This window comes from Peromyscus maniculatus, chromosome 21 (assembly GCF_049852395.1).
Source record: "Peromyscus maniculatus bairdii isolate BWxNUB_F1_BW_parent chromosome 21, HU_Pman_BW_mat_3.1, whole genome shotgun sequence".
Taxonomy (NCBI): Eukaryota; Metazoa; Chordata; class Mammalia; order Rodentia; family Cricetidae; genus Peromyscus; species Peromyscus maniculatus.
In genome coordinates this window covers 50,559,369-50,575,920 of record NC_134872.1, presented here as the reverse complement: position 1 = coordinate 50,575,920, position 16,552 = coordinate 50,559,369, and the positions used below count along the sequence as shown (strand labels likewise).

Here is a 16,552-nt window from a genome sequence, read left to right as displayed (position 1 = left end):
ACCAAGTCAATTGATTATTAAACTAACCATTAGGTTTAAAGTATTGGTCTATGGCACAATTTCTAGCATATTTTATACTATTAAATATTTGTTGTAAAAATGAAAAATGTAGTCTTATTTCATAGTAATTACTGCTAGACAAATTTAACTTCCATTTATTTGTGCAAACTAAAAGTCCAGATTATTTGGTAAGAGAAGAGGATCATGGGCCAGTGAGACGGCTCAGCATGTGAAGGGCCTTGTGCCCAAGACTGACACTCAGTTTGGTCTCTGAGCACATGTGGTGGAAGGAGGGAACCAGCTCCTGCAGTTGTCTCCTGACTTCTGCATGAGTGCCCACACTCGTACACACATCCCACATGAATAAATACACATAAAACATTACCTTGTATTCCCATTAACACCCGTTTATTCATATATACATGTACACGCTGCTGGCCAGTAACTGTATCAGAGAGAACATGCTGCTTTTGTCTTTTGAGTTTGGGTCACCTGGCTTTTATACTAGAAGAGACCAAGAGAAGGTAAATAAACAAGTAGGTGGTGAGGAAGATGAGGGTGGGCACAAGGGCATATGGAACATAAAAGAGGAAAGAGACTTGGGTGTGGAGAAGTTAAAATGGGAACTTACAAGTGCAGAGAGATGGGGAAGAGAATCACTGAAACCTGTTCCAAAATGTACAATGATATCTAATCCCCTATATGCAAAATTTAAAAGTAAAAATACATTTAAAAATTTAGAAAGAGTATACAGGTATCTTTCCTTCACGCTGAAACATTAGGAACATTCCTGATATGAGTCCCCTCATGTTCATGTGGACTCAGTGATCATGAGCTGTGCACCCATGCATCTGAAGTGCCAAGGTGCCAACTTGTACTTCAGACTATTAACAAAGAGTGGGTTTTACTTGTGCTAGTAGACATAGAATTTTTTTTTTGTGTGTGTGTGTGTGTGTGTGTGTGTGTGTGTGTGTGTGTGTGTGTGTGTGTTTCGAGACAGGGTTTCTCTGTGTAGCTTTGCACCTTTCCTGGAGCTCGCTTGGTAGCCCAGGCTGGCCTCGAACTCACAGAGATCCGCCTGGCTCTGCCTCCCGAGTGCTGGGATTAAAGGCGTGCGCCACCACCACCCGGCTACTAGACATAGAAATTTTAGAAGCATAAGCCCATGGGTAATATGTGTGTTTATATGGGTTACTTCAACTAGTTACTAAATTCCTCTCCTCCTTTTCTAGAGAAGAGGTAAGCATTTAGGAGAGGTAATTCTGGAGCCCAGAATACATCAGTCATCGGCAGGTCCAGAGCATAGTAACTGGACAGAGCCAGAGGCATTGGGAATGCTCATAGTGTGTGTGTGTCGGGGGGGGGGGGGGGGGGGGGATAGACAGTGTTCCTTTAGATGGGGGAAGTTAGAAAAGCCCTTGGTGAGCTGGGTGTGGTAGTGGCCCAAGTCTTTAATCCCAGCACTCAGGAGGCAGAAGCAAAAGGACTTCTGAGTTCAGAGCCAGCCTAGACTACAGAACAAGCCAGCCAGGCTACATAATGAAACCATGTCTTTAAAAATATATATTTTTTAAAATATATATTTTAAAGTGATATATATATATATAGGCTTATTATAACAAATAGTTTTGAAAAATGGTACAAAATGTTCAGCTCTTCTGTCTGATGTAATTTTATTACATTTCTTGTTATTGTGTTTGCAGTCTGACATTTTGAGAGTATTATAGAGAGCATTGTGTATGGATATAGATAAACCATTAATTTACTGGGGAACCTTTTAGAGACAGATATTTCACCTGTTCATTTGACGGCATAAAGGTCTATAGAGTTTTTGAGTAGACACCACTTCTTCATCTAAGAAAATAAAAATGTATTTATCTGCTGTCTTCTGGTTCTCTCTGTATGTGTCCAGAAAAACAGATATGTATCTCATATTCTCCACACTGACTGAATGCATCTAAGGCTGTGGTGGAAATATTTTAATTTGAAAAATTGATGTGTAAACATTTCCCTGACATTCTAACAGTTTTCAGGGAGAAACTGTGCACATGGTCAAAACTGTTAAGTTTCTTTCAGGGGAGATATATCATCTTTTCAACCCCCTCCTAAGGTTTCTTCTTAAATGGTTCACGGTTAAATTTAAATTTCTATATTTAGATAGGATTCTGTTTATATACCAACTACCAGTATCCAGGAAATCCAGTGGGAAAGCCGACACAGGAGGAGTTGAGAGTCCTTTCTATAGTCTGCTCATTCAGAGAAGGTTTGAAGCTTATTTAGTTAGCAGAATGGTTTAAACATTCAAACAGAGGTCCTTCGGCACAAATGCACCATTTAATTTCCAATAGTGAAGATGGCAGTGTGACACTTACCAAGAAGCTCTCAGGAGTGTGTGTTGTTGCTTTACTCCATCAAAGAACGGCATCTGGTGGGGTGGGAGAGCAGCTTTCATATGTAAATATGTTTATAATACTTAAGATGGGGGGAGTCGGGTTTGTGCAATCAGCATGGTTTGATCAAATTTGGAAGAATCTCCAGGCACATTTTTCTCACATGTGCTCCAGCGTCTTGATTTTTGTCAGATGGACCTATTTTATGTTCCTTCCAACTAATCAAAATAAGAAACGGAGTTTGCCTTTGCCAAAAACTAGAACTATCATTTTTCACATTCTTTTATTTTCCAGGTCATTTTCAAGTAAGATTATGTTTCTAGGGCTTCTGAATTCCTGAAAACTCTCAGCTTTGCAGCTCTGAAAGCCCAGATGGACATTCAGGGGTTCTGGCTTTCAGGCGGTGTGTTTTGCCCTGTGCATCCCAGATACAGTTCACTTTTGTGTGTGTGTGTAATTAGTGTGGAAAGAAATTAATGCCGTCCAGTATTATGATTTATGGACTGAATCCTTTAGCCACTGAAGACTTGCCAAAGCGAAAAGTCTTTTTTTTTTCCTTTGGATATTAGAAACAGCTTCTGTTTTTGTTGATCTTGAAAGTCCTGAATGGGGCTATTTCACATCATACCAGCATGGGAGCTCGGATTAATAATATACTTATTCAACTAGTGATACTGAGCGAGACCGTTGCACACATGGGGAGGAAGGATAAGATTTCATAAAATTATTTTCAGGTGTATTAATGTATTTCTGGAAGCTGCATATGATTTTTCTTTTGCATGAAAGAGATCAAGGATTTCTGTTTATTGTATCTATTACAGGTGGACTCACAAGCTAATTTAATTGCGTTTTTCGCTATCTTAAAGCACAGGGAGTTTTGCTTTAAAAAGCAATAACGTGATTGCTGAATTATTCCCTGGGGTCTTTATTGTAGTAGATTTATCTGTCTTGAGACATTGTGATTGTGCTGTGTGTAATTTATATTTCTAAGACAATTTCCTGCATTTCCTTTGTTGTAGTTACAGCAAGCTGCAGAAGTCTCTCAGCTGCGAGGAGCTAGGGTGATCTCTGCTGAAGATCTTCTGTTCTTGATGAGAAAAGATAAGGTACTATAAAACAATTCCATTGTATGCTTAACTGAACTTACGTAAGGATGGACTTGTTACAGCTTTCAGATGAGAATCACAACCTGGGCAGCGATGTTGAGCTTTCCCGAGTTAGACAACAAAATGCATTTCCTACCGAGGTCGTTTGCTTTGTACAGGAGCACATCTCTGGTGACAAGGCTGCGGCACAGTTCACCCTTCCTCCTCCTCCTGTACTTGCAAAGACAAGTTTCACTGCCAGCTCGTGTCCCCTGGGTCCCAGCCGAGCTCTGTTCCTATGAATGGGCTCTCTCTGAGTAGCACATTTCTTTTTCCTCTCAGTGTGTACCTTAATACTCATAGAGTTCAGACTTTCACAGCATCGTTTTTAACTGGAAATACAAAGTTTATTCTCTGCACTGACTTATAAAAATAAGCAAATTAGTGCAAGTAGCTTAAAAACTAATGTCATTTCAATTTTTTAATAAAAACTCCAAACTCTGGCTATTAAGACATTAAAGCTGATATTTGTATGTCTATTTATGTTATAATTTTACATAAGAAGCTAGTTGAATAAATTCTATGCTCCTTTACCAGTTTTAATAACCAGCTGTTTATTAGTATAAAGAATTTGTAAAGAAAAAGAAATGCATTCAATTTCAAAAAGCTTGGAGTCTACTTGAGGCAATCTGTGCGATATGCTTGAAGCATAAGACTCGGAGAATTTCATAGGTTGGGTGATTGGATGGGGAAAGAGGGTTGGTGTAGGGAAGATTCTGACAGAAGATTATGACTGAGGCCTTAGAGAGCACAGACCACAGGCGGGGAACCTGACAGGATGGGTAGTCACTATGGTGCGTGTCTATGGAGACAGTGAGGAGGAGAGATGGTAGGAATTGCCGGTTTGTTTTGTACTGGGGGGGGGGGTCCTTAAGGAGGAGCAGTCAGCACCCACAGTGGTGCTGGACCAGAACTCCTGAAGGCTGCTGCGGAAAAGGTCTTCAGCACAGGTTCCCTGTGGGAGCAGCCGGGAAAGAAGAGCACCGCTTAGCCCTTCCCAGCAGCATTTCCTCTTCACTGACAGACGGAGAGAAGCGCACACAGTCCACATTGGCACTCCTTCCCCTTGTTAGGAAGGTGGCCATTTTTTACTAGAGAAACTTCAGGAATGTATGCCACTTGATGGTGTTTTCCTGGTATCCAGGACTCGTACCAGATTATTTTGAACAACCAGCAACACATTTACAACAGAAGAGTTGTTAGTCTTCTCATCTTTCTCAAATAATTTTATTTATAATTTAAAGTATTCCAAAAAGAATATAAAGTAGCTTATATAGGAAAAGTACTAAACAGAATAAAACTAAAATAATGGGTATAGTGAAAGCAAAGAGAAAGGGGGGAAAAAAGAAAAACAAGACTTTGTGGGATACAAAGTGACTATTTTTTAGTAGTATTTTTTAGTTGACTATTTTGTAGCCAAGCGGTGGTTTATATCACCTGCTGTGCTTTCCTTGTTGTGGACACAGTCTCCCCTGGCCTCTCATGACTCCTGTGCAGCAGGCATGTGAGGCAGGCTTTCTTGAACTAGTATATGACAGAATAGACTCAGAGGCTGTCCTCTACTTCAAGCCCTGCTCAGCCTCAGTCATCAGTCTGTAGTCTGCCTCAGGGTCCCTCAGGAAAAAGAGAGAGATCTGTTTCTACCTCAGGGGTATTGAAAAGGTTGAGTGATGTTCGTGTAAAGCTATGTACAGTGCACTTTCCACTGTTAGGAATCCAAACCCTGAAGATTGTGACCAGAGAAAATACATCTAGGGTTAGCCCAGAACAAGCTGCAAGTCATCATTAGATGGTCAGAGTGAAGTACTGCATCCTCCTCCTCTAGATGCCCAGAGGGCGTCATTAACACCCAACCAGTCGGGCAGCTGGGGTCTCCTCCAGTCCAGGCTTAGAGCTGCTGGCTGTGCTATCCTGTGAGAAGATTCCCCGGCCGGCCAGCGGGCCAGCGCTGATGCCTTCCTGTTATTCAGCACTAGGCAGGCTGAAGTAAGAAGATCACAAGCTCAAGTTCGGCCTGGGCTACACAACAAGGTCTTATCTCAAAAGTTAAATATAAAAATGAGTTGTTAAAAACTCCTAGTCTAGATGTTTATAAATCTATTTTACATAATTTTTGTCCTAGAGTATATACAAAATTCCAAAGCATAAGGACACTTGGCTTACCAAAGGCAATGTGGTATTTATTGAAATCATCAAAAGGAATTTAAGATGTTTTCTAAAATATACAAAAAAAGCATTATTTTGTGATTCTGGAATGTCTGGATGGATGCATGTGGAAAACGCCTTTATAAACACATCTTAGCTATTATTGAAGGGCTACATTCTTTGCTTATACTATTAAGCTAATGATAATTCTATTTTCCCCAATATCATCAGGTACTAGTTTATTAAATTTAATCTTAAACCAATCTTTTATCAGTAAAGAAAATGTGTTATAAACGTCTTACTTTATATTTCAACAGAAAAAACTTAGAAGACTTCTGAAATACATGTTTATCCGAGACTACAAATCAAAGATCATCAAAGGCCTTGACGAGGATGACCTCCTGGAAGGTGACTAGACAAAACAGTAACCCCAAAGTGTCAGTGCAGGCACCCAGAGGATGTGTCAGGAAGTTCTTCCCATGTCTTTCTTTCCCTTAATACAACCTGGTACTTGTTGGCGATTTAATCTTGTGATTTTCTCTTCTGGAACCTCATCGGGCTCAAGTATCTCAGGCCCTTCTTTTCATGGTGTACACTGCTTTCCAACAAGTCTAGTATGCTACCAAGGTTCAGCGCAGAGAGAGGCAGCCCTTAAGAACGGAGAACTCTGCCACTTCCTTAAGGAAGTTATTTGGAGCAGAGCATGTGGAAGTTCATACCCAGGCTCTCTAAGTGGCAGTCCTAGAGACAAACTCAAGCTAGGAGATCCACTGTACAGCAGCAAGCAAAAGAGTGGCCAGCTTGATGTTCAACAGAGGAGACAGGAGGAAGAGCTAAGGACAGCTCTCTTGAGCGAAACAGAGGGATCAACATTAGCATGCTAAAATGTGGAGAGTTCATTCCCTGCAGAGGTATCAAAAGCAGTAGCTCCGGGGCAAAGAGCACTTCCTGCTGTTTCAGAGGACCTGAGTTTGGTTCCCACCACCCATGTCAGGCAACTCACAACCACCTGTAACTCCAGATGCAGGGAATCCAGGGCCTCTGGCCTCTGAGAGCACATGCACCCACATGCACATATCCACAAGTACACACACACATGCACACACAGAAACCTAAATACCATTTAAAATAATAAACAAATCTTTGCAAACAAAGCATTAAGAGCCAGCTTGCAGTTACTGGGAATTAGTAGCCATGTGTGGTACTCAGTCAGACCAGCCTGAAGCTTCTTGGGAGCTTGAAAAGTGACAGCCAAGGGTACTGTAAAGCTGGTGAGAGAAGAGGATGCACAGACAAGTGTGCACTGTGGGGCTGAGCGATGTCAAAAAGAAGGTCTGCCCAGTCTAGCCAACTCACTGAGCAAAGAAGCAGTCAAGGACGAGCCAACCAAAAGGAAGAAATGGTTGCCTGAGTTACTGTGGTATGTCATCTGAAACGTCCATTTTCAACAACAACAAAACACTAGATGTGTAAAGACACATACGGTCTATTTGAAAAACAGACCATGAAAAGTAGATAACAAAAATTGCCTTCTGGTAATCCAGATGTTGGGTTAAGCAGGCAAAAAAAAAAATCAAAGTAACTATTATAGTGTGTTCAAATAAATAAAGGAAATTATAGTCAGAGAAGAATGGGAAAGTATGAAAACCATGCCTCACAAAATATACAGTAAGAAGAGATTAAAATGTATAATAACGGAGTTTCAACGTGAAGACAGACAGTAAGTGATGAGCTAGCTTAGGAGGCAGCACTGGCCACCAAGTCTAATGACCCACGCTCAAGCACATGGTGGAAAGAGAAGAGACTCCTGGCAGTTAATCCTCTGACAAAAAATGCCTTGGCATACACACACACCCGCACACAAAATTAATTATCACTAAAGAACAGTAAGGAAGTTATAAGCTAGCACATCAGAAGCTATGAATTGGCAGAAGAAAAACCAATGAGTTTACCTTAAAGATGATGTAATCTGAAGAACCAGGAAAATGAAGGAAGTGGACAGTTCTTCAAAGAAATGCAGGGCACCATCAAGTGCATCAGCATATAATATATCACCAGAGAAGGAGTACACAGTACACTAATACATCAGTATAATATATCACAAGAGAAGTACACAGTACACTAATACACCAGTAGAATATGTCACAAGAGAAGGAGTACACAGTACACTAATACACCAGTATAATATATCACAAGAGGAGTACACAGTACACTAAAACATCAGCATATAATACATTAGAAGAGAAGTAAACAGTATACTAATACATCAGTATAATATATATCAGAAGGGAAGGAGAAGGAGAGAGGGAGAAAGAGAGAGATGAAAAAAAATTCCAAGAAGTAGTGAGTGAAAACTTTTCAGATTTATGAAAATTGTTCAACACATGTCCAAGTATCTAAACAAACTAACAAACTCCATTAGGATAAACTCAGACTTACCTATACTGATACACAGTTTAGTAAAGTCAGAGCTAATCATGAAAGCCATAAGAGAGGGTAGCTAGGGGCCTTTGGGAAGTTGTTAGATCATAGAAGGTGACCCCTTATGGATGGGGTCAGTGTACTTTTAAAAAGGGACACACACAACTCAGATCCTGTCTGTTAAAAAGAGGCCTTCAGTAGACACCAGGTATAGAGAGTGCCATGGCCTATAGAACTCAGGTAAGTAAATGTCTAAACTTCCCAGTCTTCAGTGTATTTTATAGCAGCTTAGACTAACCAAGGAAACTGAGAATCAGCAGACTTACATGAAAGGTTGGAATCTTTCCTCCCCAACGTCAAGAATAAAACAAGACTGTGAACTTGTTCCTCTTCTATACAGTATTGTACAAAAGTTTTACTATCATGTTTAGGCAGAAAAATAAAAGAAAGCACTCAGATTAAAAGGAAGACGTAAAGTGATGTATGCATCTGAATGCTCTTTATAAAGAAAAATGTCTTAACTCACTAAAAACTGTTACAATTGGTGGACACATTCGTGGATTTTCAGGATACAAGATAAATATGTAAACAAAACAAGTGAGTACACATTCCTTATACTCAGGACAAACAGCCCAAAGTCATATAAAGAAAGCAATATCAAAAAAAGAAAGAAAGAAAGCAATACCATGTATCACAGCATCACAAAGAATAAACTATTTGGACTAAATTGTGCCAGTGACCTACAAGATTTCTACATAGAAACTAGAGATCACTACTGAGAGAGAGAGTAGGCTGAGAAGAAACACAAAAGTAGCCAGTGTTCACAGCTGGAATGCTTGGGATTGTGAAGGCAATAGCCATCCTCAGCTGGAGCTATTGATGAAATGAACAGACTGATTCTGGCATTTGTGTGGAAATGTCAGATTCTAGAGAGGAAAAGATGCATTTTCTAATTTGTACATGACCCAGAACAGTCAAAACCATCTCAACAAGCAGCAAAGTTGTAGGATTCAAGCTTGCTGACTTCAAAACTGTGTTGTGAGTCCACCACAATACAAACAGGGTCCATGCTGGTCAGTGGATCAGAACAAGGAGCACAAGTGAGACTCGCAGAGAGGTTCAGTGATGCTCGACATAGCCTGCAGGACAGTTCCATGTGGAAGGAACAGCTCCTTCCGCTAGAGACATGAAGGCCTCTGTGACATCTAGAAATCTACATAGAGAAGAAATCATTTGATCCCTTCAGGATGCAATATGCCCCCAAAACAAACAGAAGAACAAAAAACATAAGTAGAGATCATTGAGAGCTCATTGTAGTAGCTCAGATTACAAAATGCTTTTTTCATTTTCATTCTATCTTCATTTCTTTGTTTTATGTATGGGGGTATGTATTCCATGGTGAGTGTGCAGAGGTCAGAATTCAATTTGCAGGAAATGGTTCTCTCCCTGTACCACGTGGGTCCTGGGGTTGAACTTTGATCATCGGGTTTGACGGCGGGCATTTTTACCTCTGGAACCATCTCTGGACTGTCAGAACGTTTTTCACGTTGGCAGCCTGTATGAGGACAGTATTTTGAATACATGACACCGAAAGCATAGCAGCCAAGGAAACCACTATTGAATTAGAATTGATGGAGTTTAAAGCCTTCAAAGTGCTTCAAAGAATATGCAGAAGAAAACACAGAAGAAGAAAGTCTTATATGCGTATCTCTGCTAAGAAATCCGTAAGCAAAATGTGCAAGGAACTCTTTAATTTCATAATAAAGACAATAAATCAGTTTAAAAATGGACAAAAGAGCTGAGAAAATCTTGCAGCAGAAATAAAAATCTGCTAATAGACGCCAGAATTCCTAATAGATGCCAGAAAAGATGTCCAGTGTCCTGAGCTAGAGTGCACATGCAAATCAGCAATAATAGCCTCCCCCTCCTCACCTAGCAGGATGTCTATGACTGACAGACAGATGAAGAAGGCAAATACTGTTGAGGCTGTGAAGAGCTTTAGCTTATGATACTAGGAGGAGGGGAAAACAGTGCAGGTACTTCAGAAATATCCCAGAAGCTTCTCACAAAGATTAACAGACAGTGAACTAGCCATTCAATACATGGTAAAGCTAAATGAAGAGAATGTCCACACACGAAAAATTTCACATGAACGTGGAAAAGCAGCATATTTTGCAATAGAAAACTAGAATCAGCCCAATATCTGCCAACATATAAAGACATAAATAAATATAGAATGAATATTAATGCAGGAAATATTTAGAGCAATAAAGTGGAATTGAACACTGGTATGCTCATATGTGGATAAAGTAGAAGCCCATCCCAAAGACCACATGTCCCAGATTGTCAGGTAGTAGCAGAGGGATGGCAGCCTGGAGTGGTTAGCTGGAGCTGGAAACAGGGCTGCCTGAGGGAATCATCTAAAGCAGCCCATCAGACCTCTTACGGTTGCAGTAGGACATTGTCTTCTGCAAAGGTTACTCCTAGACTAAACAATCAAGATACAATCAAAAGGAAAATCACACCCACACACATGCACACACACACAAATCTCATAATGTTTTAAGTAACTTTTATGATTTTTGTGTGGACTTCACTTCTAGAATCTTCCTCCAGCATTGACTTCATTAGCTTCTGGCTTCAACTGGTATCTTTTGTCTAAAGAGTTAACTGCTGTATGAAGAAGATCTGTGTCTAGCCTCTACCCTGAAAAAATAATGTATGGATTTATTACTAATATCTTGGCTAGAGCTGCATAATTTAGACAAAGATTGACTTAAAATTTGCTTCTATCTTCATTAAAGGTTAAAAGCCATGATTTAAACTAGCAGGCACATAATTATGAAGATTTTTTTCTAAAATTATTTTTTTCATGATAAGCATTACTTATCATTCTAAACATTTATTAACATATTCATAGCAGACAGCAGATAATCAGTACTTGTATTTGACAATGCTTCAGACGTCTTTATTTGGTATGTATAACCATCATTAATCAAATGAAAAATATTTTAGTTCTTTCTCACTCCCTAAGTCTCACTGATAACTTCATTTGTTACTCTGTATTAACCACCAGCTGCAGCATTTAATGACTCCCCTATGACGTTTTACAGTAACTTTCTGAGTTATATTTTGCTTTCAAACTGGCTAGGAGTGTAGCTCAGTTGTAAAGTTCATGTTACCATGTCAGTGCCCTTAACTTGTCCCCCCAGCTCCATACAACTTTGTAAATATATTAATAAATAGAACAATAGTTTTGTCTTGTATGTGTGTGGTACAGGCACCTACATGCCATGGTGCTGTCATTTGTTTCTTCTCCTTTGAGGGGCCCACCACTCAGCTCCCAAATAAATCACACACAGATTCTTATTCTTAATTATGAACGCCTGGCCTTAGCTTGGTTTATTTCTAGCCAGCTTTCCTTAACTTAAATTATCCTGTCTACCTTTTGTCTTTGGGCTTTTCCTGTTCTCTTACTTCTATAAATCTTTCTCTTACTCTGTGGCTTGCTGTGTAGCTGCGTGGCTGGCCCATGGAATCCTCCCTCTCTAGCTACTTCTTTTTCCTTTCCTCCCAGATTTCTCCTATTTATTCTCTCTGCCTACCAGCCCTGCCCATCCTTTCTCCTGCCTCGCCATTAGCCATTCAGTGCTTTAATAGACCATCAGGTGTTTTAGACAGGCACAGTAACACAGCTTCACAGAGTTAAACAAATGCAACATAAACAGAAGTAACACACCTTAAAATAATATTCTACTACACCATGGCACAAGTGTGGAGGTCAGAAGACACCCTTGGGTATCAGTTCTTTCCCTGTCAGTGAACCCAGCTTGTTCACAGTTGCATGTGCTCGACTGGTTCATCTGTGAATTTCTGGAGTCTCCTGTCTCAACCTCCCATCTCCTGGCAGAGCTGTACTGAGCACTGGGATTACATTTGTTTACACTGCTGCTTCCAGCTTGCCTGTAGGTTCCGGGGATCCAAACCCAAGCCTTCAGGCCTACGTGGCTAGCACCTTACCTACAGAGCCATTTCCCCAGCTCCAATAGTTTTATCTTAGAATAAGACCGTACCTCAAAGGAACACACAGAGAATAGTAGAGAAGGATAGTTGATGGCTTTGAGCATGTACACGTACATACAGGGAGTCACACCAGCGCACATGTGTGCATAATGCACCGTGTGCACATGCAATACACACCTCAAAAAAAGGAAAGAAAAGCAGGACTTTTAATAATATAAATACAGAGGGGAAAAAACAAACATTAATAGAACAGAAAAATATATTAAAATTTCAAATTAACAAAGAAGAAATGGAAAGTTTTTCAACATGGATGAAGTAATGTTAAAGAAAGGAAGAAATAAAAATCACAAATGTCAACAAAAGTAAATTTTTAGATTACAAAATGAGGTATCCTGCGGCGCGCTCCTCGGCCAGCGAGGAAGAACGACCACCATGCGAGGATCCTTCTCAGAACACACTTTATTGGAGCGCCTCTTGATTAAGGGAGAGCGGGAGGTGAGGGGCCCCGAGGACTAAACTGCAGCTGCTTATATAGGGAATCAGGCAAATGTGCCGTACTATGATTGGGTCCTGCCAGACTGCGAACACGGGGAGCCACGGGATAGGCTGAGGACATAAGGCCAATTACCATACTCGTGCATCATAGCCAAATATGGAGTTGTTTACAGCTAGGCTACCAGGAAGCCAGCGCCATCTTAGAATGGCGGCTCCCTACAGTATCCAATAAGTGTTGCATGAGTGTATATGAAAATGTGAAAAAAAAAAAAAACTAAAAGAGATAATGTTAGCATTGTACTCAGAATTTGATATTAAAACATTGCAAAGAAAAAGAAGATTATAGAAGGCATGCTGTTGAGTGCAGCAGTTCTCAATCTGTGTGTCATGACCCACATAGGGGTAGAGCTTCCCTTTCACAGGGTGGCACATCAGATACTGACATTACAATCCATAAGAGTAGCAAACTTACAGTCAGGAAGTATCACTGAAATCAGTGTATGGTTGGGGTCGCCACTATATGAGGAACTGCATGAAAGAGTTGCAGCACTGGAAAGGTCGAATACCACTTGTTTAGTGTCACACACCTGTAGCCACTAAATAGTCAACCAGCAAAGTGCCAGATTACGTGTGCTTAGATTGTATTTCCTTCGAGTGGAGTATCAACAGTCATTTTTGTTTCTTCCCTATGTCCACAGAATACTTTAAAAACAAAAAAAGTGAAACTGGCCAGAAAGGTTTACACTTGAGATAACAGTAGCTACCTAATAGGGTTTAGTTCACTAATCTTTAATTGTTCATGGATAATAACCCCCATCTTAGCTACTTAGGAAGCATATTACTAAATATTTGGGGATCAACATGAGCAGCCTAATGATGTGATCAGTATCACAGTGCTTTGCACAGTCACCTGGAGGACTCAGGAAAATAGCCCTTGGAATTACCATGGGGAGCAGCCTATTAACATTGACTAGAGGAGTGGATAAAATTAGGAGTGACTACAAACATGGACAATGGAATTGGAACATTAAATATATCAGTCCAACCAAAATTAATGAATTCACACTGCTTTAGGTTTAATTGCAATAATATTTTCTTGGGGTCATACAAAAATATTCTAGCTTTCCTGTGGAGCAAGAAATGCCCATATGTATCTTGGGAAAGTATGAAATACGAGTAAGTGTATATATGATTCCTGTGGTGTCATTGAGGACTTTGTGTATGGAAGGCTGGCACAGGCTGGAAAGTCTAAAAACAAAATCTAAGACATGATGCTTGAGCTGTGACAAAATTTCAGTACAACAGGAAAACATAAAAATGGTGCTGTACATATATTTTAAAGACACTAAAGGTGAAGATATAGTATTAACTATATACAAAATAAATTCTAGATGCATAAAGATAAAAAACAAAATGAAGGAAATAGTAAATCTGAAAAGTAAACTTGAAAATTGAAACTTTACTCTGTGAGGAAGTAGGGAGAAGTCAAAGGTTGAAAAGAATGACATTATAAAGATTTTAGACATTATAAAGATTTTAGATCACTCTGTACCAAAGATGCTCTCCAGTTTACCAAAGGAAAAAGTCCTTGTTAGCACAGATGAACACAGATGGAAAACAGTCTTGTCAGGCTAAGTGACAGACATGAGAAGATGCTGAAATCCCTTGTTGATTATAGGGTTAACGTTACAGTATTTAATAGATTCATCAGATGTTTGCTGGAGTTCTGAGAAGAAATGTAGGAGAAAACAGCTTCAGAATTGCTTTCATGAAATGTGAAGTGTCTGTAACATTTCCACTCTTAGAAAGTTGTGCCATGAGGACAGAGCACACCTATGAATGAGATACCTCTTCATCATTTCCCCATTGCAAATGTCTGCCCATCAACAGAGGATGGATTGAAAGCCAGTTAGTAGATACTATAGGATATAGATGGAGCCTTTCAGAAGAATCAGGCTTTATCCACGAAGATGGAGAGATCTTTCTCTGTCCTCAGCTAGGACACATGGACAGAAGAGAGGATGAAAGAACCCCTCTTCATAAAGACAGGCTGTAAGAGCCTGTTTTTAAAGGGAATGAAGAGAACACTTGTGTACAGAAATAAATTGTGAATATGTGAGCACGGAGAAATGTATGGTGGTCATGTGAGGATGGCCATCATGAGTTATGTCTTGAGTTGGAGATTGGCGGGTTAACATAAAGAGGAGGGAGAGAGGAAGGGAGGGAAGAAGGATGTTGGAGGAAGCAGTACATGCAGTGTTGTTGGGTGTGTGTATTTCTGTCCTTTTTCCCCCTTGATGTTGGGCATTGGACACAGGGCCTCGCACGGCTGCCTCCCCAGCCTTGCTGTGAGTATATGTGTTCATTAAAATTTTTATTTCAGGACAAAAACCACTTGAGAAAATAGACTCCCCATTTCTATGGGTGCTGAAGCACTTGTATTTTGGGGGACCCTAACATAAATTGTCAAATTTTGAAAGAAATGCATTCAAGTATCTTTCATTGATTACATTTTGAATAGGTTTCCTTTTGTGGTATTTTTGTTGTTGTTGTTATCTTGATTCTATAAAAGATTATGCCTACCGGGCGGTGGTGGCGTATACCTTTAATCCCAGCACTCGGGAGGCAGAGGCAGGCAGATCTCTGTGAGTTTAAGGCCAGCCTGGGCTGCAGACCGAGATCCAGGGACAGCCAAGGTGGTTACACAGAGAAACCCTGTCTCGGGGGAAAAAAAAAAAGAGTATGCCTGTTAGTCTTCCTTTTTCATTAGATAATATTTCACGCTGTCTCATGTAGCAGTTTTGGTCATGAACTGTCTTTTCTAAAATTAATAGTTGTGGATTCTGCCTTCTTTGCTTATGTTTGCCTAGCACACCCTCTTTCCTGGTTGTGTTTTATTTCTTTTGTAAGTACTACAGAACAGTATTCTTTGTCAAACCTGAGAGCTCCTCTTCCTTTCATAAAGAATTCAACTTACAATGGTAATTAATAATGTGATTTGATTCTATCTTTTATTTTGTGATATTAGGAAGTGATTGATTTCTGTATGACTTGTTTTAGAGGCAAGAGTTTTCTCTGTAAAGATGATTGTGAGTGAATGTCACATGCAGTGTTTGTTACATATGCTGGCTGCCACTAACGGACCATGCTCAGGCCTTGTTTTTTTCTCTTTTTCTGATCCTCATGAAGAAAAACTGAGTGGCAGCAGCAGTACAAACAAGAGACAGAAGATCGCTCAGGACTTGATCAACTCTATCGACCAGACAGGGGAGCTTCTGGCAATGTTTGAAGACAACGAACTTGACGATGTTAAACAGGAGCGAATGGAGGTATGGCATGCTCTTGGTTTTACGCAGTAGACTGCCCAGCACAGTGCCTTGATCTCAGGCTGTGGTCCACTGCCCTTGACTGTCCAGATGAGCGGCTTTGTCTGGACAGCACACTCAGGAGCAAGCTCTGGGAAGGGAAGCTTAGCCTCCATACTCAACTTTGAGAAACATCTTGAGTTTTGATTCTCTATTTTCTTCTTTGGAAGTGGCGAGGATTCCCTTCTCTGGATCTGACATTTGCTATTGCGTTTTATTCCATTCAGGCTACTTTAGATTAAATATTTACTTAACTTTTCTTTTTTCCAAATTATCCAGTTGCCTCCAGGGCAAAGGTAATTCTTAGTGCTTTTGTCTTGGCACACGGAGTGAAGAGCTGCCTTTCAGATTGCTGTTGGCGGCTGCGGTTGGCCTCACTGGCTGAGGTGGTGTCCAGGGAAGCTACATGCTTTACATCACTGTCACAGAAAGCAAGTGACATATTTGCATTCCCTACACATGTTTTCACAATGAATATAAAAATTGTATGTCTTCTGTTTACCTTAGCTATCTATACTTTAAATCACTGCTTCTTTAAATACACTCCAGGAAAAATGAAAGTAATGAT

At 40.1% G+C, this 16,552-nt stretch overlaps 1 protein-coding gene across 7 annotated transcripts in view; it reads left to right on the top strand.

Annotated features, from left to right (window-relative positions):
• The window catches only part of Supt3h (SPT3 homolog, SAGA and STAGA complex component), a 353,629-nt gene that overhangs the window by 228,296 nt on the left and 108,781 nt on the right, over positions 1–16,552 (top strand). For all 7 annotated transcript variants that reach the window (XM_042266211.2, XM_042266210.2, XM_076557807.1 and 4 more), the window contains 3 exons: positions 3,410–3,496; positions 5,998–6,088; positions 15,809–15,948. In XM_042266211.2, the coding sequence (XP_042122145.1) occupies positions 3,410–3,496; positions 5,998–6,088; positions 15,809–15,948 (318 nt within the window). The remainder of the gene's footprint in view (positions 1–3,409; positions 3,497–5,997; positions 6,089–15,808; positions 15,949–16,552) is intronic.